The following is a 22,960-nucleotide window of genomic DNA, read 5'->3' on the forward strand; positions in this document are numbered from 1 at the left end:
ATGTAACTCCTGTCTGCTGTAACTATAACAACGACAGTAAACGCACAAAGGATAAACAAACAGGCTTCAGACTAATGGAGGCAGGTTCACAGAAGCTGAAGAAGGCGTACCGCCTACTGTAACAAACAACAACTGTCAACTACAGTGATCGGCCACAACGACAGAACCACTAACATCTGAAGGAAATGTGGCTCTGACACATACGACCCGTCAGGTGGACGAAACAGAGCCATCGCCATCCACGGACGCACCACCCGACATCCTCAAAGGAACCAGCCAATCTGCTGCAAGAATCCCAGTTCCAGACACTGCAGGACACCCAGCCCCCCACCAACACCCCAAGGTGGTGCATCCACGCCCTAATGGGAGAGTGTTCATGCAGCACAGTGGTGACCGACACACTGTCAGGCATTCAGAGAGTAAAAGCCCTGGCCTGCACAAAAAACACCTCATCACCAACCGTGTAAAACAGACAAGAAACAACATTTGTTTTAAATAAAAATATATTTTCTCTTTAATTTAAATTACATTTGAGTCGACAAAGCACAGCAAAGTTCTGGTCCTGAGCTCCTTCATAGCAACAAAAAAGCGAACCCCAGCAGATCTGTGTAGGAAGGTCAGTTTAGGAAACGGAAACCTCAAAACTCTGTTTTCACTGAGCTGCTGAGATTCGGGTCTCACTCAGTCGCTCACGGCGAGACGCTCGGAGGAAGTCGAACAGTCTCACGTGTCGTCGGTAAAAACTTGCCCCAGGATGGAGAGCCGAGCGCTGAACGGCTGAACGGGGCAGGACAGCAGAGGGGGCGTCTTCTTCTCTCCGGGTTTCAGAGCAATGCTCTCCGATTGGCTGCCCCCCTCTGTCTGTTTGGGAGGGGGTTTTGATTGGCTGCCGGGCTGCGACAGGGTGAGCAGGATGTCTTGTAGCTCCTGGCGGTCCTGGTCGTGCCGGCCGCAGCAGTACAGTGCCGCCGGATCCAGAGGGTGAGCCTCCGTGTTAAAGATGAACCCCCCTGCCCCTAACACACACTCCCCCGCCTCCCCACCCTCCTCCCACGACCCGTCCCCCTCCGTCCCTCCGCCGTGCAGAAAGTGGGTGGGGTCAAAGAGCAGGTAGAGGTACTTGATGGTTTCAGCTAGAAAGAAGGATTCCATCCTGTTGTCCAGCTGGTGATCTCGCAGGTCTTTAACCTGCAGGAAGAAGAGCGAGGAAAACTTTACTCGTGAGCTCTTTTTAATCACGAGCACTTCAAAGTGATAACTAAGGCCAGCCAATCAAACTGATAGTGGGACTTACGCTGGCATATCCACACGGCGTCTTGGCGATCTTCTCGATGGACTCCAGAGCGTCGACGCCCAGCTGGAGATAGGTGTGATCACCTGTTGCCCTGAACAGGTACATCGCGCTCTCGATTAACTCTGAAACACGTAGGAAGAAGGAAGATCAGCTGGTTTGTTACTTAAAGTTGCTCAGAAAACAACCAAAAACTAGACTCCGGAGTTTTATGACACCCAGGTAACTGACATCAGCGCCTTCAAGGTTCATCTCCATGCATGCATGAGAGGGATGTCCTGAAAGGTAGTAGTTCATATCTGAAGCTTTGGCTTGAGGGGGTGGGACGTGATGAGGGCTGAACTCAGGAGCAACACTGTGCGTGTATAATAATACACAATAAATAAATCACAATAAATATTATTGCGATAAAGCTCTGTGTTGGTGCCCATCTCAGAAAGCATTACTCACCTGCTGTTTAGCTCAGATTATCTCAAGACACTAAAAATCAACCAGCTTCCCATCACTCCCTGAAGCTGATAAATATTAGTCTGAATGAGCTCCGACTGTAACCTTTGACCCCGAAGACAGAACGCGATAGGCGGAGGGTGTTAGTGGACTGACCTGGTCTCAGTGGGTAGCCCTCTCTCTTATCCACAGTGTAACCCTGAGGGATGCTGTAAAACTCAGGCAGTCCTCCAAACTGTCTCCACACAGAATAATAATTCTGGAAAGTTCTCACAGCACTGTCCAGGTTTCCCAGCAGAGACTGAAACACAGATTTAACTTTGTTTGTATGTTAACAGCCTCCCGTTACAGACTTGTGTTTGTGCGTTCACTCACCTGCAGGCCGGGCCAGAAGGCCTCCAGACTCTGGAAAATGGGCATGGACACAGTTCCTTTGTGCATCTGCACCCACAGGTACCAGTCGTCAAAGCGGGTGTAGTTCTGGATGGCTCGATCATACGCTGATAAAAGACATCACAGGATCAGACATCAGATGTTTGGTTTTCCTTCTGTTTGTTAGCACAGAGGCATCAACTGAAGCTTTCACAAAACTTTTGCCAGAAAGTGCAGAAGTTATGCAGCTGGAAGCATCGGACAAACCAACCCTGACGACAACTTACAGGCTAGAAAAAATATTTTATTTGTCTCCACAAATCAAACTTTTTTTTTTACTAAAACAGGAAATTGCTTAGCAGCTGTCAGGAGGAAGCGCTGTGACTGTTACCCTGAAACATGCTGAGCAGCTCTTCATCCTGCAGCATAACGGCTCCTTTGACCAGATACTCGAAGTACGAGTCGACTCCCGCGCCAATACCAGCATCCTGAGCGACCCACTTCGTGGACACGATGTCAATGTGGTTCCCCACCTGGGCGGGCAGACAGGTGACAGAAACAGGTAGGAGGGCTGTTCCTTTTTTATTGACACATTCAGCTAAAAGCCAGCGAGCTCTGGCAGGGTCGCTCCTTCACCAGCTCCAGGACTGCTGTGATTTGGCACAAAGCCCTCCACAGAAACTTTCGCATAAAATCAGCATATTTAAATGTTTTTGTTTTTGTTTAAATTAATTTCACTGACTAGCCAAGGAAGACAAGCTGGCCTATCAGTGGCTCACCCTATACAAATGCTCATTAGGCCTTTTCCGACTTTAGCTGCCATGTTTGCACTTTGGGTTGGATGTGAGCGGACGGTTGTAGCAGACACTTTATTTACCAGTCCGATGTCAGATCTGGTCTTCCACAGGGCTCTCAGGGCTCGGCGGGCGACGTTCTCAAATGTCGGGTCTCCCGTTAGTCGACTCAGTGTGGCGAACTCCAGGATGAAGGTTCCCACGCCAGCGGTACAGGTGACCGGTGTCTCAGTGGGACTGACGCCACGCAGAAGGTTCACCGTACCGTACGGCATGCCGGTGGGAGTCTCAAACGCTGATTTATTGTTGAGACAAATTTCACTGATTTATTCATGTGTGCTTTTCAAAGTAGTTCATTAAAACTAGAGAGTCTGAAACGCCAGAACACACCAGGCAGCAGCTTCCTGGCGGCGTCCTCGGCCATCCTCAGCAGCGGTCCTGAGCAGGGCCACCCGGGCTCCAGCTCTATTCCCGCCCTCTTCGCCAAGAGATGGGCTGACAGCAGACCACCCACAACTACACGCAAACACACACACACACACATTAACCTGAGGTGGACACTCTCCTTTGCCACAGCTCCTGTGCCCAGAGGTGCAGTGTATATAAAAACAGCAGTTTAAATGTTGAACATGAGTTTCCCCTCAGAGTCCGAATCGTCCGTCAGTACCTCTGATGTTGGTTTCAAACACGGACGCGTTGACGTCGATGTCGAAGTCGACGGTGTCTTGGAGGATCGACGCCACTCGCTGGAACTCCGTACGGTTTCCCAAAACCTTCAGAGAGAACACATCGGACGACTGTCGTGTCACGGCACAGGAGTACAACATCTGCTCATCGGTGTTTGTTAAAGGCTCTGTAAACGTAAAACGTCTGTTTCCAGTCTTACCAGCAGAGTGTCGAGGGCGTCAATCAGAGTGAGCGAGAAACTGTGGAGAAAAGAGCAGCAGGGGTCATTTTACTGTCTCTGGCAACTCTTAACCTGACATAATGTTTTCTTCTGAACCACTTTAATTGAAGAGAATATTTTCAATGTTTTACTTTGAAATTCTTTGTCTAAACGTAACTTCCTTCCACATGCATAAATACATAAACAAGAGAAAAAATCATAATCGTATAATTTAATATTTAAGTCACAATTTTTTAATGTGATGTGTGTAATGTGTTGGACTTTGGAAAAAGCAGTAAATTTATTAAACTTTTATAAGAGAAATCTTGAATCTGTTCATTAAAGGGAAATGATTTTCACATGTTGTGTCCTTGAACTTGACCCGATTTTCTAAGTAAAGAAAAGTTCACTGCAGTAAAGTGTACTTTACATTCAAGTTTTTAAACTGCCTCACCTGCCCCACGTGTCCTGTCCATCGCAGGTGAGAGGGCGGAGCTCATCGTAGGGGAAGGCGTTGTCAAGGTAACTGTTGTAGGCGTGGTAGAACATGGATTTGATGCGCTGTCTGAGAGATGAAGTTTGTTACATTAAGGACGGGACAATTTATCAAAGCATTCAAAATTAGATGAAGCTAATTCAGTAAAAATTGGATTCTGCAATTTTTCCCTCGTGTGAAAAACGTTAAACATCCAAGTACAAAAATATTTCAACATATATTAGAATCAAAATGGAAACACTCTGAAGCCATAGCAACTTTTTTAACGGGATTTCGGAAAAGCAAGCAAAGTAAACCACTGAACAGTTAGAATAACTTTCAACGTTTTTCAGAATAAAAGCTTCTCACATTACTGACACAGGCAAACAAACACGCAAACGAACGAGAGCAGATCGAGCTGTACACAAATGGCTGTTTAAGGTTGTTTAGGACCAGAGTTCATACTTTACATCACCTAAACGAATCTGTGTGCTTTCATCGACACATTAAAAACGTTTGTGTTTCAGGTGAATTCAAAGCTTTTAAAAACAAACCGATTAACCTGTGAATATGTTGGGACTTCTCTTAATCATCAGTTTGAAATATCTGACAAAATTAAACGCACATGTCAGTTGCTTAAGTCAAAAGAAAGAAGGAGGCAGCGTTCAAATTATGAGGCAAATGCAGCTGATAGTAGAGTGAAATATTTCCACAAACATCAAACCTGCCCACACCCACTGCTCAGGAACAGAATCAGTCAAACACAAAAAACAAATGAGAGACGATTAAAATGCAAATGAATTTCTGTGTCAAGGCAACTCGCACTCGCATTTATCTTATATTGTTTTAATGCCACTGCTGCATATCATTAAATTTGGCATCTCTCTTCCACAGTTTGTTTTTTGTCTTGTTTGTGGTCTTGAGTTCTTCCTCCCCACAGTCGCCAGCTGTTGCTCGTGGTCTGAGTGTGGTGACTTTGTAAATAAAATACAATAAAACGACCCAAACATCTGCCGGACGCATTGCTAAGATGACTGCTGAGTGGAAATACTTGCTTAGATAAAACGTACAGTAAAAAAAAACACTTTACAATTATTATTTGATTATTGTGTTGTGGGAGTTTCCCCACTCTCAAACTCACAGTGGGATCCCAGTCTAGTGTTCGCGTTTGCCCCTTCAGACACACGCACCCACCCTCAGACTCGCTCCAGCTGGCGTGATGAAGGGAGGATGGGTGGTGTCTGCACAAAACTCAACTTTAAACCGAGTCCAGACGGAGCTGGTGTTCGTACCTGACAGCAGCCATCTCCTCCTCCGAGAACTGACGAGCCGCCGCATCCGTCAGCACCCACACCAGCAGCGCCGCGAACACGGGAGCGCGCATGTAGACAGACAGACGGACAGGTGAGACAGGTGGACTCGGACACAGATATGACCTGAAATCAAAGATCGGGGAAACACGCACGGAGCACAGAGCGAAAAGTCTTCTGTTGTTGTTGTGCAGCTGTCAGGAAGCAGGAAGTTAGTCATCTGCGCATGCGTCGAACCGGTGCGCTGACGAGGACTTTCGACGTGGAATCTCATTGGACGTTTTTTTTTGTTTTTTAAATAAACCTTTATTAATAAACTGATTATATGACAATGACGACAGTAGAGCCATTGAAATGACAAATTATATAACTGGACTGTAAAATATATACAGATATGAATTAATACAAAAAAGTTTTATTTTAAAATTACGCTCCGTTGTATTTATTTCAGAGAACGTTTATTTCGTAGAGCTAAATGTATTTTCCAGCTGTCTCTTATTTTCATCTCTTATTTTATTAATTAAAATTATACTTATCTCTATTTATTTACATAATGAGTGAGCCAGTATTAAAAAGATAACTTTGCAAATATGGATGGACACACGTCACAAAATACTGTACACTTGCAGTAGTGTGGAAAGTCTTTGTTTTGTTGTCAAAGAGCCAAACATACATACATGCAGAGACCTGCCCCCTACAGAAAACACAGAGTATGTGAATACCCTGAACAGCATGACAGACTTGTGCAAAAGACCTACAGCCATGTAATCTCTATCATTGCACGTTAACTGAATGCTTCCATTTATTACTGCTCCACTGTATTTTAGAGTGACAAATTTTTCCCCCAATCAGAAAAACTATATGAGATGTTCAGTAATAATAAAGCCATTTTAGTTTCAGAGCTTATCACAAAGCTACTATTTAACTAACTGAAGCACACCTGAGGCGATCCTGGTTTGTGACATTTGTGTTCATCGACAAAACGATGACATGGGCTCAGGCTCAGAGCTACTGCAGGGCTCATCACACAGACCTGGCCAGTGCGAGAAACATGTCAGAGAATCAGAGGGTAAAGGAGTTGGTGTCTGCTGAAGATCGAGCTGTCTGGATCGGCCTTTTCAGAGATTCTTGGAAGTGGACGGATGGAAGGACCTCCACATTTAGATACTGGAAAACAAAAGAACCAAATAACCAATACTGGAGAGAGAACTGTGTGGCAGCATACTTTAAACATTCTGGAAACTGGGAGGACTGGAACTGTGACTGGAAGAAGCCATTTGTCTGCTACAGTGGTAAGCCATGATTCAGACAGCCTTCAGCTACAGCTACACACGGCTGCATGCATGCAGTGCATTTAGCTTAAAAACAAAACAGAAGTAATTTATATAAAAGTTGGAAAGTTGGACTTCAAAACTAATAATGCATCAAATTCTGTGGAGTCAGGCAGCACATCCAGTGGGTGTTTGTTGTAAATGCACAGAAAGCAGCTTTCAGTGAACCTCACTGGCTAACTGTGAACCTTACTTTTCTCTTTAAAAAGATCCTGTTTACAAGCAAGCGGTGAGAATCAGGCTGGAGAAAAACGCTCATCTGGATCTGAATCGTGCTGCTGTGATGGACGACATGCTGAAGCTGGTAATTTTTAAAGGCAACAAGAGTTCCAGTTTACATACAAGTCAGAACTTCTCAACAAAAAACAGATTTTAAATCAATCGACGTGTGATTGAAGCACAGACGTACAGATTTATTTCAGGGGGTTCAACAAAAGTACTGAGCTGTTTAACTATTAGTCATTTTCAACTTAGATAGCCAGATTTCCAAGGCTCAAAGGTAACTGGACGATCCAACGTACTGTGATATGGATTTTTTAAAGGTTGATGAAAATCTTTTGCAGTCACTGATTTCCTGAAGTCTGGAATACGTGGACATCATTAAATGCTGTCTTTCCTCCTTTGTGTTGCTCAGCGTTTCACTGCAGCCGTGTTTCATTCCTGCTTGTTTGTGGGTTTCTCTGCCTTCACTTTGGTCTTGAGAAACTCTTGGGTTGCTTTTGCAGTTTGCTTTGGCCCATCATCCCTCTGTCCCATCAGTTCTGCAGGTTCTGAACCTGAGCTGAGAGTCCACTTCATGATTCCTCCTGCTACTTCTCTCAGCAGCCACATCATCATAAACTGGTGGCAGCCACACATGATGTGATATTCTTCAGATTGTAAGCGGTGTCTTTCATTCGCTGGGACACATTATTCTTGGTCTCATCTGTCCAAAGACTGTTTGCAGAACTCTGGAGGTTCAGATGTTGTGTTTTTTCTGTCTTTTCTTTGGCTTGACCCCCCTGGTGTGTAACAAGACCAGTATGTTTGCCACATCAGATTGTAAATATTAACAGAAATTATTTTGTTCCCATTAAAAAGAAGACACCGGTCTGGTATGTGCGTCCTCTCCTCTCTCCCTAAGGCTTTGTAAAAGGCCCAGCAACTGTAATTATTGTAGTGGCCTAAACAGTAATTATTTTGGCAAATATGATAATGTTATAGGACATAGTTTTCTTGTAAAAGAACAAAATTGCAGTCAAGAATTGACTCTATTACAGTTTTATGGCTTACATTTTCTGTGTGTCTCAGGTTAAACAGCAGCTTCAGGCCCACGGGGTTAGAGTATGGAACGCCAGGACTGCCATAATGAATTAATTAAATACACCATTAAATAATTAATTAAATGTGGCAATAATTAATTAAAATTGGAATTAATTAATTAAATAAATAGTTATGACACATGTAATTAATTAATTATTGACACATTTAATTAATTATTTAATGATATATTTATTTATTTCATTTTGGCAGTCCTGACGCCTGGCTCTCGTCATGAAATAATTTTATCTGTCAGCCTCACCCATCAAACTCAGGGGGCGGGGTTAACGCTGCCCATGCAGCTTCTCTAACATTTGATTGGTTGCCGTGCAAAGTAAGTCAAAACAGGTCGATCCTAGAAAATCGATTGCTTGTGTAGACTTGGGGCAGCCAGTTATCCCAGAATGCAGATCAAATCACAAGCAGCAATGGTGGTGTAGTTTTAAAATACCCCGTTTTTCTGTCACCAGCTACACTTTTAACAGTGTTTTAGCCGCGAATGTCGCGACGTATGTCTGGTCAGGTTGTCAACATAGAACATGTTTGCAAAAGTGCTCAGATGTTTTCAGAGATTTCACTAGCTCTGCTAACAGTTAGCATGCAGAGTGCACCGAGGGGGTACGTTAACCGGTTTGTTTACATATTCCACTCTCCGTGTTCCACATGTTGCATTCGCAGATTCTCATTTTCACCGAACGATCGTCTCTTTCCGCCTGGTCTTGTGTCTCTGTGCTTCTGTAACATAAAGAACGAGCTGACATTTTTCTCACGAAACCAGCGATCAGCTCAGCAGACCCTCAGTTTACCTGCATGCATCCTCCTCCTCATCTGTCAGCTGTTTAACACCTGCTGCTAATTCAAGAAACACGCCTAGTTACCTGGTGATAGTCACCGTTTAACTGGGCAGCTGGTGCTCGATATAACGCAATGTCAGCGCATTTTTCTGCACAAGATAAGTAAATATAGTGTTTTCCCCGAGCGCAGAGCTGCTGGAGCTCGTTTCCTTACAGAGCACTTTATAGGCGAACAGCTTTATCAGCGGCTGATGTCCAATCACCGGCACACAGCTTTGAAACCTCAGCTGAGTTTTAGCTCTCAGTGGTTAAACGCTGGACTTCATTCACTCAGGTTCTGTCTGTCGGGTCACGTTTACTTCGCTGTTTTATTTACAACTGAGCAAATCGGTTTGGCTGAGGTTAAAGTTACGTTTCATAACTGCATAGTTTCACAGACGTTTAATGGTTCACTGGCACATGTGTTAGACTGAACTATCATCTAAATATCATCTGTTTTTTAATAGTTATTCAACTGTATTCTAAGCACCAGCTGTCTGTTAGAATGTGATTTTTTTTCTCTCTCTGTTGGCAGAGGTATAAAAATGCGCAGGAAAATCTGACATGCATGGCGAACTTCACCGACGATATTTAGGGAGGAATAAACACACATCAAACATAAATGAACCATTTGTCTGTCTCCATAATTGAGAGAATTTTCTCTTCTTATGTCAACACTCTCTCTCTTTTTTTTTTCTTTTTTTTTGCTTTTTCGGTCATGTTATGTTTACCTGTCAAAGGCTTGTTACAAACTATGAAACACATTGTGCAGACTTCTGGATGTTAGAAGAAAACGAATACTGCTCATGAATGAGACTAAAGGCAGGAAGGTGTCCTTTAAAACTAAACATGTTAATAGGACCTCCCTATTTATATCATAGTTTATGATATAGCACGTGTATTTCAGTAATAGCCTGCTGAGGCCACTATACGTGCTGGCCTCATATCAAATGTGAAGGCAGACTGAGTCTATGTTTGACGTTTGTTTATATCTAATCTTCCTTTTGAAACATTTAAACAGCAGCGAGTCTGCAGCTGAGGGAATACAAACTCAAACTGTCCGAACAGGTTTTCTCGTTTCTTGGATTCATTTGGTGATTTATTAAATGTATAACTGTTATTCTAATCTGCTGCTGAGTCTCTTACACTTTTCTTTATGCTGTATATTTTCACGTCTCTGGAATAGTTGGCAGTTAGATAGTCAGCTGGGAAACTTTGTGTTAACTCATGGAGCTGAGGATATCGTGGATATGCTGACCTCGCTGCGTGGTGTACAGAGCGAGGTCAGCATGATTAATATTCACAATAAAAATATTAGCCGAACATCATGAAGTCTGTATGTGTTTCATAGTGTCGAACAACCTTTGTACAGTTAAAGCCAGCAGTTACTACATGACGGAAACACCAACGTTATCTCTTTTATGTGTTTATACACAGGTCACGCTGATTACTGAACAAAAACCCAAAGATCAGATGTTAAACAGATTTATTTGCTCTCTCTCCTCCTTAAACATGTTTTTAATGTTAGTTATAATTCAGAATTGGCGACTGAAACACGTAGGACACATAAGAACATCAGGAAATAAAACATCGATAAATATAACCTCAGTAAAAGAAGTCAGCGGGGGTTACTACAGCTGTGTACCGGGGCCTGCGCTTTGTCGGTGGGATTGCTTGCGAGGCGAGCGGGTCTATCCCACGCTTTGCCGTGAGACTGGGCAGACATCTCCGAAATCATCGAAACACTTTTGCAAAGAGGCTGTATCTTGACAAACCGACCAGACACATGAAGATTAAACCACTACATTCTCGGCTAAAAAAATATTAAAACGGTATTTGGTAACACACAAACAGGGTTTTTCAAAGCTCAGTTCTGTTAGCTTCCACATGCCGGTTGTTGTGTGCTAGAAACAATGGCCACCAGGCCAAAGCAATGGTTTTGACTCGATCAGCGTTAACCCCGCCCCCTGAGTTTGATGGGTGAGGCTGACAGATAAAATTATTTCATGATGAGAGCCAGGCGTCAGGACTGCCAAAATGAAATAAATAAATATATCATTAAATAATTAATTAAATGTGTCAATAATTAATGAAATGTGTCAATAATTAATTAAAATGTGAAATACATAAATAATTAATTAAATGTGTCAATAATTAATTAATTAAATGTGTCAATAATTAATTAAAATGTGAAATACATAAATAATTAATTAAATGTGTCAATAATTAATTAATTACATGTGTCATAACTATTTATTTAATTAATTAATTCCAATTTTAATTAATTATTGCCACATTTAATTAATTATTTAATGGTGTATTTAATTAATTCATTATGGCAGTCCTGGCGTTCCATAGTGGGTCTGTGTCCCAGCATTTAGTGTTTTTGAATGATTAATAGTCTTTTATTTCATTCTTATTCATAGTTTCTAGTTTCTTGGTTCCTGTCTCTGTGCCTGTCTCATGTTCCCAGTTTTGCTTCCCCCCCCAGTCTCATTGTGATTTCTCCCAGCTGTGCTCTCCCCCCGTGTCTCGTTCCCTTGCTATCTCTCGGTGTGTTTAAGCCCTTTGTCTGCACATCTCCTGTTGCATTTCTCATGTTCCAGCTTTCCTTGTGTCACAATACGGCTGTGTGCAGGCAAGAGAAGGACCCAAACGCAAACTCAAAAAACAGCTTTATTGCTGGTGTGGAAGGGAAACAAAGAACAAAACTAAACTGGGAAAACTAATAATAAATCGTGCTTGGAAACACAGGGAGAATAACGGGGATAGCGAGGGGGAATGAGCCACAGGAGGAGGTAAACTTAACAGACTGGGGAGACAGAACATAGGGACCTGAAACATGGGACAGAAAGGCACAGCAGACACAACATGAACATAACGACGCCACAGGGGAAGAGTAAAACAGAACACAACACAGGACCTCTTTCAAAATAAAATAGGAAACATAATGAAACGCAGACATGAAACACATGAAGGACAAGGGAGACTTAACAGGGGTTGAAAACACAAGGGGAAACTAATAAACAAATGAAGTTAGATAACCTAATGAACTTAAACATAAACCATAAACATCAAAAGACCCAGGATCGCGACACCTTGTTCCATGTCTCAGGTCTTTAGTTTCTTTGTGCTTGTTTTTAGGTTTCTTCCAGTTTAGGTTTTGCTAGTTTCGTCATTGTCACCCTTTGCTTTTGTCTGTATTTTGCTTTGCTGTAATAAAGGCTCACGTTCAGTTTAAGTCTGTCACTAGTGTCTTTGGCTGAGGATTTGTCCCTTTTATCTTTTGATTCTTTTACTGATCTTAACTGTTTCAACTATTGTGGAGTTTTGTGCTGTTTTCATTTGATTTTGTTTACCTGCTATCCTCATCTGTTTTCATTATTTTTTGCCTCTTTAGTCATTTTTTTCATTAAATCCTTGTGTGGATCCCGTGAAATGTGATAAATATTACTTTCAGTTTCTTTGTATCCATCAGCTTCATGATGGGATGAGGATCGATTCTGAAAGTTGGCTTGCTGGACTGACCTGGTAACATTGAGTAACTGTACGTGTGACAGCAGCATAACCTGTGCTGATAAATAAAAGGAAAACAAAGAATGGGAGAAAATTTTTTGATGAATTTTGATTGTTGTCACAAAAAAGTGTATGAAACAAGTCCTTTCCTTTAAAGCAGGAGGATGTGTCGCTCCTCCTGTGTCGCTGTTCTAGTTCTCCTCTGATGTGTAATCTATAATATAGCACGCACCCTGCTCCACACAGCGGGTGTCAACCCTTGTTTATTTGACCTTGTGCAGAGTGTGTCTGTCAGGTTTGTCCCTCACCAAAGCAGACAGGCTAGGAAAAGGTGGAAATGTGGAGGTGTCTGGGGAAAGTTGCAGAGAGGTGTGAGTGTTTCCTCCATACAGCCTTGGCATGGGAAGTTTTCATCTCATCACAGGCCACAGATGTCTTTACCTGGCCTCACACTGCTGGAGATAATCCTTCCATAGCCGCTTACCACACCCGGGCACTGGATGGTTGGATGATGCTGGATCGAGACTTACAAACATCCAACAAATGGAATATGCTGGATATTAATTTTCAGCCTACTCTATGGCAAAGGTGGTTTTGGTCAAACCTTTTGGTTTTTGGGGTTAATTTTCCCAAGAGCCCAGAATTATGACCTATAACTGTAACGTCTCCTCTTACTAGTATCAGTTAAAAAAAAATTAAATTGATGCCTTAATTACATCAACAGCCACTTTAGTTCATTTATGCAGCTGAAGGAGAGAATTACTTACAGTAATATAAAATTTGCCATATGTGAAAACAAGAACAAAATTCAAACATTGATCTTTCAGCTGCTGGCAGTCTGACGCTGCTCTCTCCTGTTTCTCTTAAATGACACTGAATGTGCAGCTTTGTGATGGAGCTGGCAGCAGGTATCCACATACAGACATCGCTGCCTTATGATCACTCCTTACACATTTCCTTTATGTTCATTCAGGAAACTTCATCACATCCCAACAGCATCAGTAAAGCTCCACGGTTACATCATCCAGCCAACAGCGTCTCCAGTATCAGTTATATGACACGAAATAACCTCACAAGCAAATATTCTCCTTTTAATAACTTTGCATGATGTAAACATTAACGTGTTCATGTATAACCTCCTGAGTTATTTTATTATCTGAGTGTGTGCAGTGACAGATACGAGCAGAACAAACAAGGATGGAGAAACTTGTTCTGTTCATCGCCGCTGCATTGGAGCTGGCCACCATAGAAAACATGGAGGATGTGAAGACCCTGACATGGTGGACTTGAGCAAATCTGATAACAGACAGCGATGTGAATTCACTCTCTCTGTTTAACTGAAACATATTTTTGACACTGGCTGTTCAAATGCTCGTACACGTCACGTCTTCATTGGACACATGGAGTAATCACTGACAGGACAGGCTCATGAGAGTATGATCAAAGTTTCACCTGCTGGCTGCGATCCTGGACTGGACTGTATGATGATGTAAACAGCTGTAGGTTTACAGCTGTTTATGAAAATAGTGAGGCTGAGTTCAGAAATTGGAAAGGTGGAAAACCAGACAGCAGAAGAAGAACATTGTGCACAGATGATATCTTATGGGTTGTGCCAATAAAGTCCTGGTGTTCTCCTCACCGGCTTAGCCTCACACACAATTTAAGATTAAAGTAAACGTGTGAGCACCGGTGCTGCATCTTTTTATTTACATAGTAACACGGGAGGAGGCCCCGGGGCAGACCCAGGACACGCTGGAGAGATTATATCTCTCGCCTGGCCTGGGAACGCCTTGGTGTTCCCCTGGATAAGCTGGAGGAGGTGGCTGGGGAGAGGGAGGTCTGGGCCTCTCTGCTTAGGCTTCTGCCCCCGCGACACAGCCTTGGATAAAGCGGATGAAGATGGATGGATGGATGGATAGTAACACGTCCTCCAGGCCATCCATTCCCAAACTCAAGAATGCTTTACAACAAGCAGAAAGTCCCCTGGAGCCTAACCAGTGTTAAGTCTTCACTCTAATCAAGACCCAAGAGAAAGTGATGTTTTCATGAAGATCTTATTCTAGAACATGAACAGCACAGGCTGTTGGGTATAAATTCTCAATGCTACACAGTCATGCTAAGCCCAGTTTGTGACCCAGCTGCCACTGGGACATAAGCTTGAAGTCACGTGTAAAAAAGACGACCCATATAAAACTAGAACATGCAACATATACTCTGGTTACTATTGAAACTCCCCCCCCCCCCCCCCTCTCTCTCCATTTAAATAACGACTGAGGCAATGAGTTCATTTACCCCTTTATGACATGCAAATCTGATCTAAATTATTTCCTCCTTATTACTTTGCAGCTCCATGTTTACCGTCATACATGAAACAGGCAACAGACGAGGATGGAAAAGTTTCTTCTGTTCATCAAAGCGGTTTCAGGCAAGTATTTTAATCTATTTTTCTTAATATTAGTTAACAATAAATAAATAGCTTTATTATTTTTTTCATCTGGTGACTTTCACAACTATAAATAATATTTTAACTACACACCATTCTTTAATCGCTGTACTGATTAAATAATCAACACGACCGAGCAGACTGAAATGGATGAGAGACTAGTTTTGCTTGTTTTTCACCATGTAATTAATATTCACATCTGTGTCAGGGCTGTGGGCCGTTTCCTCAAGTGCTCAGCGTCAGTACCATTTTGTTTATGAGCAGAAGAACTGGACTGAAGCACAGCAGCACTGCAGACAGTATTACACAGACCTGGCTGCAATAGAAAGCATGGAGGATGTGAAGACTCTGAACAACATGGCAGACTTGGAAAAAATGAAATACTCAGAATACAGCAATGTAAATATCTCCTTAACATCGTTTTTAATAATTATATAAGATGCAGATGATGCTCAAGGTATCCACATGAAATTTGTAATGTGAAAATCAGAAAAAATACTTTTTGTTCGTACATTTTAAACCTTTTAAGTCCTTAGAGCTAAAATTTACTTTGTATTATTGGGCCAACGGTTGAGTTCATGTTCTTTATGTCACACCTTTGCCCAATGAAACACATGAAACACAGCGAGCCTGGATCGGCTTGTACAACGACGTGAACAGCTGGAGGTGGTCGATGGACGACACGGGTTTCTACAAAGATGGAGAACCTGAGCTCAGAAATTGGTCACCTGAGGAACCGAATAACTATAAAGGCACTGAATGTTGTGCAGAGATGTTTGACAGCGGATTATGGAATGACAAAGACTGTGATGCCGTCCGTAATGCAGTCTGCATTTACATCGCAGGTGAGGACTTTAAATAATACAGAACCATTCAAACATACAGGGTTTTTCTGTGATTTCTTTCCTGACTCTGCTTCTATTTGCCTTCATGTTTATTGTTTCTATCTCTTTCAGAGTCAGATGTGACATTTGTCTTCATCAAAAACATGATGACATGGACGGACGCCCAGAGCTTCTGCAGAGCTAATTACACCGACCTGGCCAGTGTGAGAAACATGTCAGAGAACCAGAAGATAAAGGAGCTGATACCCAAAGGGAAAAAAGCCTGGATCGGCCTTTTCAGAGACTCCTGGAAGTGGATAGATGGATCCAGCTCCTCGTTTAGATACTGGGATACAAAAGAACCAAACAACAATTTTCACAAGGAGATGTGTGTGGCAGCATACTTTGGAAAGGAAGGAAAATGGGAAGATTGGAACTGTGATTATAAGAGAGCATTTGTTTGCTACAGTGGTAAGCTAGCCTATGCTATCCCGTCAGTATTGTCATTTAGCTCAACTTTGCAGAGACAGGGCAGCGCTGTTGTGCCTCTGTTTGTGCAAAAATGACAAACATGTACAGTAACTGTTCTGGAGGCTGCATTGAAAAATGTAACAAAATACCAGGAAGTGAAACCTTTAAAGTGTGCATGAATCTATCTATCTATCTATCTATCTATCTATCTATCTATCTATCTATCTATCTATCTATCTATCTATCTATCTATCTATCTATCTATCTAACACTGACACAGATTCAACTGTCGCTCAGCTGCATAAAGTTAAAACCATGTCTAGCACCATCTTCTGTCAGTACGTAACGTGACATCACAGGGTTGGCTGTTTGGTTGCAGTCAGTAGACTTGCATTAGTTTACTTTAGCTAACTAAAAATCAAGAAACACAGTTATGTTTGTGGTGTGATGTGCATGTAGTAACCTGTGCTGTTGTAAACTGGCTCCAAGGCTCTCCTCCACACAGTCCTCATTCATAAAGTGCTTTGCAAACCCGAACATTGCAGCTAACAGCTGGATCTCCAGTTTCAGTGCAGCTAGCCAAACGACAAAAAAACCCACTGACTGCTTATGAAACAGAGTGAAAGTGGGCAGTTTATCCTCGGTTCTTTACATAAAACTAATTTGGACAAGCAAAAGACTTTTCCTGTTACTATTAGTTAGCTAATATAAACTAATGTAAGACTTTTAGCAGCGACCAGCTAACCTGGTAATGTCAGGTCCTGTGCTGACAGAAAAGGGCATTAAACATGTTTTAAAAGCTTTAACTACTTATTTCTAAAACCCAGCTTCACAGTGTTACATCTATGTCATCTTTGGGGAGCAGGGCTCCATGATGTAAATTAGGCTTTGTGCATGTAGAGTTTCATGCCCACTTTTGTACAGTTTGGAGATGATAGCACCTTTCAGTGAAAAAACAGCAGCGTGTGCTCTCTCTTCGGCTAACCCTAACCATTATTTTCTTTCATTTACAGAAGTACGTGCTCGCAGCAAGCATGTAGTGAGACTGGGACTGGTGAAAAACTCCAGTGTGGACCTGAGTGACCCTGCTGTGATGGAAGACGTGCTGAAACAGGCAGATCATTTAGATTTTTACTTTGTGTTTCCTTTTCATCTTTTTCAGCACTCTGTTGGGTTTTGAATTTTGGAAACAAAACTACAACTACACATGTGGTGTAGACACCCAACTGAAAAATGTCCAAAACCAGTTTTATGATCGACAAAGTGAAAAACTTTGAAAAACCAGCTCAAACATACAAGTAACCAGTAAATATTCTTGAAGGAAATTTCCATCCCGGGTTTCCTCCGTGGCGTGAGCGATAAGCAGAGTTTTGTCCTTTCCTTATAAGACTCCTAATTATTCAAAGTAACACTCAGGTATGCCGTTCAGCAGGTTAGTTACAGCGCCGGGAGCAGTTAGGAGAACAAAGTGACACAGACTGTTCAGATTGCTCTCCCACAATCAACTCAAAGGTTTATTAAGTATACAACAGCTTATATAGAGGAAAAAGGTTCGTGTGTCAGCATGTTCTCAGTTCAAACCGGTACAGACCAAATAAGGAAACGTCTTCCTGCCTTCTGAGCAAAGAAGTATCCTTTGTGTAGTTTATCTCTTCAGCTACAATTTATGATCATCCCAGCAAAATACTCTCCTAGACATAGAATACAGAGTTCTTTCATTAGTGAATTCTGAAACAAACCACCTGGCCTTTAACAAGCTCTTTTCTAAAGGATAAGGAAGGGAGGATGGGAGTAAGGAAGTGGTCTCGTCTCTGTGGTATTTTCGACCTTGGGGTACCAGCCTGTGATTCTTACACATCAATTCTTGGGTCACAGAGAAAGAGAAAAACAACTAGTAAATGGGCCTTATTGAGTAACAGTTTTCACTACAAAACAATATCCTGTAAATGCTACCATGGTATCAAAATATCACAACAATTCTATTGGGAAAAAAACCAAAGATAACACAACACATTTCACATGGACATTTGTTGCATGCACTCTTTATTTAAACAACTGCAAACTTCCACCAGCACTTAGTTTTTAACCAAAAGCTATAACTACTGTCATTTTTAATCTATTTATCTTTGTGTTTAATGTCCTGAGAAGTTTGGCAGAGGTTCAGGGTGGGAAGGACAATAGTCTGCGTGGGCGGGTAGAGCGCATTGAGTGGTGGTAATAACCCTGTGGAGGGCTTTCCTCCCTGCTCCTGGCACACAGATGCAGTATGACATGGATATCTATTGCAGACTGGTGCCACCTACAGGAGTTTTCCACCTCTAGAGTAGCCGCCATGATTGCTCAGCCAAACTGTGTGGGGTGTGTGCTGAACACAGTGCATGCCTCAAATCGCCCTCCAGTGAAGTGATTTATGTGCCTGTGATGTCACTGCCCACAAAAAGACAGCAGTATATTCAGTGTAAATTATATTTAAATTCTAATTAATATGATCCCTTCAAATCAGCTGAGTAAAATATGCAGGATATAGCTGGAGACGTTTTTCTGAGTGACATTCAGGCAAACATGTTTTTTGTGTTGCAGCTTAAACAGAAGCTGAAGGACCAGAGAGTCGATGGAGACATCAGCCTGAGCTGGAGGACGCAGTCAGGTGGGGAGGTTTTCTACAAGGATGAGAAGCAAACAAAGAAGGAAGCTCGAAAAGTCAAGAGTAGCCTGTGAAGAGTTTTCATTCTTTGTTCTTTTCAAAATTATTAGGATTTTTTTACCGTCTAATGTTTGTGACTATATCAGTTTAAAAGGTGTCAGAGTTGATGCTACATGAAGTTAAACATCAAACATTTTAAGTGGAACAGCTGTTTTTAGCTACTCGTTTGTGATGTGAAGCCCAGACCGATGATTTTACAAACAGAAAAAAGAAAGATTTTATTTCAGAGTTTCTCATTTCGGGTATTAGTCGTGTTTTTGACTTTGGAAAACGTATTTAATATTTTCAAGTTTGAGATTCTGTTTCGAGCTGGAAAGTTAGTTCTATTCATCTGGACGTCACACTTTCGGAGCCTGAAGAAGTGTCCTGGATGAGCGGGGAAGCGGTTCTCTCACTCCAAACACTGCGTCCAAATGCATGTTTGCATTACGATCGTTTCTATTTAGTTGTTTTCATTGTTATTAATCTTAATTTTTGTGTTTATTGTATTTTCATCCAGTTTTCATGATACTGAGTCTCTGGTTCTTTTTACAATATGTTGATGAGTTCAGTGCTTGTAACATCTTGTGTTCACACATTTGATTTTATCTGTAGTGCTCGTTGTAATTTTTATCTTCCCCGTGTCTCTGATTGTGTCTCTCTGTTCTCTGCGTTTCACTGTTGATGCTGGTGTTGTCGTATACAGTGGTGTGAAACTCTGTTCACCATTTCCTCATTTTTTTGCACATTTTGCTTCAGATCATCAAACAAATTTAAATATTAGATAAAGATAAAGTAAAAATAAATGCAGTTTCTGGTGTTTATTATTAAGGGGGGAAAACTCACAACACAGAAGACATGAGCATTAAAAGGCGTTCGGAGGGGGTGTGTTCCATGTTCAATCGAGATAAAGTGTCCCTTCACTCGGTTAGGCAAAAGCCAACACTTTTCGGTCCACTCGGGTGGCCTTGAATGAGAGGGGAGAGAGTCACAATACAGTTTTGTTATCTAAAGGAGAATTTTGTTGTTCCCTTCACCTTTTGCCTTGAGCATCCAGCTGGCGCTGGGGGGCCCGCATGAGATGAAGATGGTAGTTGTTTTGGTTAGTGCAAAGAAACTGCTTCCAATTTTACAGTTGGTCTAATTTCCGTCACTGTTCACCAGGTCTCTCAATTCCCGTTGTTCTTCTCCAAGATCTTATCCATATTGTGTTCAACAAACTCAGTCTTGAGTACACACAGCCGTGACATCATCAACGGGGCGATCGTGACTCAAGAGTTGGGAGTTCACCTTGTAATCGGACGGTTGCCGGTTCAAGCCCCGGCTTGGACAGTCTCGGTCGTTGTGTCCTTGGGCAAGACACTTCACCCGTTGCCTACTGGTGGTGGTCAGAGGGCCCGGTGGCGCCAGTGTCCGGCAGCCTCGCCTCTGTCAGTGCGCCCCAGGGTGGCTGTGGCTGCAATGTAGCTGCCATCACCAGTGTGTGAATGGGTGGATGACTGGATGTAGTGTAAAGTGCTTTGGGATCCTTAGGGACTAAGTAAAGCGCTATACAAATACAGGCCATTTACCATTTACCAATCATGTCGGGCAGCCTTGTGGGGTTTTGAACATCTGTAGCTGCTTCTTGTTCTTTGATAAGCCAGGTCCGATCCAGCTCCAATCAGCCAAAACTCTGTTACCGTAGTTCCGAATTGGTAGATGTCATTCAGTGTCCTCCACCGAGAGTGTCGCCAGACACACAATGCAACGGACCATCAAGTATCCGACAGCAAACATCTCCACAGGACAATAAGGCTCTCCCAAGCCCAGGAGGGTGTCCGTTTCGTTAAGGGACCCGTTGATCAAATCCATAATTCTTCTTCAGGTTTTTAGAGAACAAGTCTGGGAGACTCTCTTAGGGTTAGAGAATAAGCGAGACTATACAAAGGACATGAGAAGCCAATCAGGAAAGATAAGGGAGAGGGAGAAAGTGCGATCGCCTCCGTCAAGAGCCAAGAGTTGAAATCAACTACTTTGTTGTCTGGGTCAACTTTGCTAGCGAGAGACAGAGAGAGGCGTTGAAAGGCTGCTGCAACGAAACGTATTGTTTCAGAGGAAAACACGAACACAGCGTACAGTCGAGTCTTAACAGCTTACTTACAACTGGGCTCGTCAGGCTCTCTTCTTGGCTGCAGTGGTTATTATTATATTTACATGCTTCCAGCTCCCGTTTCTGCTCCGTGGCAGCTCGTACTTTTCCTTTCTCTCCCTCCTCGCTCACAGACACATCACGGGTATGACAGTCCATTCTCCCTGCAGCACGGACTACACTGCCCATCAGGCTGCATGCTTTAGGGCTATGCCGTAACACTCTGCCTGTTGCCTTCATGTTAAATAATTTTTTAATAATTTTTTAAAATATTTCTTCACGTCATCATGCGGGCTGCAAGTAGAGGTGACATGGGCGGCGTAGAAACCAAAAATAGAGAGGTCAAAGACTAACAATTTGCATATTAATAATCAAGAAACTAACCTCATGACTCATTGTTCCTTCAGTGGGCTGGTTTCAGTCATTGTTCAAATGTACTGTTTATAAGATTGGGGAAACCTGCAGTCAGCTGAGACTGAAGACGTCACCTGGATGAGTGACGAAACAGCAATAGAGATGAGAATAGAAGGGAAAAATGGAAATTGGATAAATAATGTGGTGATAAAAAAATACATTCAAAATAACTTTTTAGTTAAATGAATAAATAAATAAACTGTAATAAAATATTAAAATAATAATGAAATAAAAATAATAATAAAATATAGCGTTAGAATCTGTGAGAGAATCTGAAAGTTGGGCAGCCAGTGGGCACCTCAGGGTTGCCATTCAGTGGATTCAAACCCCCAACCTTCCTCTACTTACTCAGGTATCCCTGCCCCTCGTCGTGAGTGGGAATGGGAATTTTAACTGAGTTGATGCTTTTCACACTTACATCCATCACCTTGAGGAACTCTGGTGACAGTGTTTACAACACAAATTACTGGTTTCGCCATCATCAGTTGAAACTGAAATGCAGTTAGAAACAGGAAGATACAGTTCGTTCTAAGATAAATTACAGTTTTAGCAGGAACACACAGAGAAACTCGCTAACTTCACTTAATAAACACAAAGAATGAAAAGACTATAACCCAAAGATGGCCCAAGACGTGATAATGAGTCAGATTCCCTTTTCTTAGTTATTAAATAGTGAATATATATTATATGTTAGCTAGGACATTTTTCCATTACTTAAATGAGCTATTCAGGTGTTCAGCGGTAGCCTTAACAGTGTTATCTTCTAGTTACTTCCTGTTTTACTCTGAAGTTTAATTTTCTTTCATTGTGTTTCATGTTTTACATCAATTCAGTTTTATTCATGTAGCGCAAAACTTAAAGCACTTGTCGATAGTTATTTCACAAGTGCCTCATTACTCTCCACTTTCTCATCACTAATGAGCTTCCTGTGACTGTGAGAATCAGAATCAGAATCAGAATCGTGTTTATTGGCCAAGTATATGTGCAGACACATACAAGGAATTTGGTTCCAGTAGATGGTGGCTCTCAAGCAAATCACACACACACACACACACACACACACACACACACACACACACACACACACACACACACACACACACACACACGTGTCTATATATACATTACACATGCATACACATACATAGACAAAGCTGTGTAAACCAACTATAAATAACTAATCTAAACTTATATACATAAAATACAGAAATGAATGAGGTGGAATGAATACTACAGAATGTGCATAAGGTGCAGTTGCAGTCTGGCAGTGGGAGCAGTGTGACAGGTCAACTGTTAAGAAGGGAGATGGCGAGGGGAAAGAAACTGTTCCTGTGTCGGGGGGTCCTGGTCTGCAGGCTTCTGTACCGTCTGCCAGAGGGCAGCAGATCAAAAAGTCTGTGTCCATATTTCTTTGTAAGCCAAAAGAGCACTTTCGTTTAC

General features: G+C 42.2%; 2 protein-coding genes across 2 annotated transcripts; one reads left to right on the forward strand and one right to left on the reverse strand.

The window, feature by feature from the left end:
- Window positions 1-518: 518 nt before the first annotated feature.
- On the reverse strand, window positions 519-5,671 carry edem2 (ER degradation enhancer, mannosidase alpha-like 2). Its single transcript, XM_085344636.1, has 11 exons — window positions 5,558-5,671; window positions 4,245-4,355; window positions 3,791-3,830; window positions 3,572-3,677; window positions 3,295-3,420; window positions 2,988-3,199; window positions 2,502-2,643; window positions 2,114-2,238; window positions 1,895-2,039; window positions 1,295-1,416; window positions 519-1,188 (listed from the first exon to the last, which is right to left on the reverse strand). The coding sequence occupies exons 1-11, from the start codon at window positions 5,647-5,649 to the stop codon at window positions 724-726; spliced, it is 1,686 nt and encodes a 561-aa protein (XP_085200762.1). The 5' UTR covers window positions 5,650-5,671; the 3' UTR covers window positions 519-723.
- Window positions 5,672-13,751: 8,080 nt separating this feature from the next.
- LOC146611436 (lymphocyte antigen 75-like) lies at window positions 13,752-19,010 on the forward strand. The gene is made up of 6 exons (XM_085345616.1): window positions 13,752-13,783; window positions 15,201-15,396; window positions 15,623-15,842; window positions 15,954-16,289; window positions 17,309-17,406; window positions 18,873-19,010. Exons 1-6 carry the CDS (start codon window positions 13,752-13,754, stop codon window positions 19,008-19,010), a joined length of 1,020 nt encoding a protein of 339 aa, XP_085201742.1.
- Window positions 19,011-22,960: the final 3,950 nt, after the last annotated feature.

This window comes from Diplotaxodon limnothrissa, linkage group LG20 (assembly GCF_057381915.1).
Source record: "Diplotaxodon limnothrissa isolate DT_005_m linkage group LG20, D_limnothrissa_male_GT1.1, whole genome shotgun sequence".
NCBI lineage: Eukaryota > Metazoa > Chordata > Actinopteri > Cichliformes > Cichlidae > Diplotaxodon > Diplotaxodon limnothrissa.

Bases quoted from the DNA above. Each gene is read 5' to 3' on its own strand.
- edem2 (XM_085344636.1), bottom strand. From the start codon at position 5,649: ATGCGCGCTCCCGTGTTCGCGGCGCTGCTGGTGTGGGTGCTGACGGAT. The intron at 3,421-3,571 runs GTACTGACGGAC...GTTTGCGTGTAG, and splicing joins GTTTGAAACCAACATCAGAG to TTGTGGGTGGTCTGCTGTCA. The intron at 1,189-1,294 runs GTAAGTCCCACT...TTCTTCCTGCAG, and splicing joins CGCCGTGTGGATATGCCAGC to GTTAAAGACCTGCGAGATCA.
- LOC146611436 (XM_085345616.1), top strand. From the start codon at position 13,752: ATGGAGAAACTTGTTCTGTTCATCGCCGCTGC. The intron at 13,784-15,200 runs ATTGGAGCTGGC...ATTCACATCTGT, and splicing joins GTTCTGTTCATCGCCGCTGC to GTCAGGGCTGTGGGCCGTTT. The intron at 15,397-15,622 runs GTAAATATCTCC...CATGAAACACAG, and splicing joins AATACTCAGAATACAGCAAT to CGAGCCTGGATCGGCTTGTA.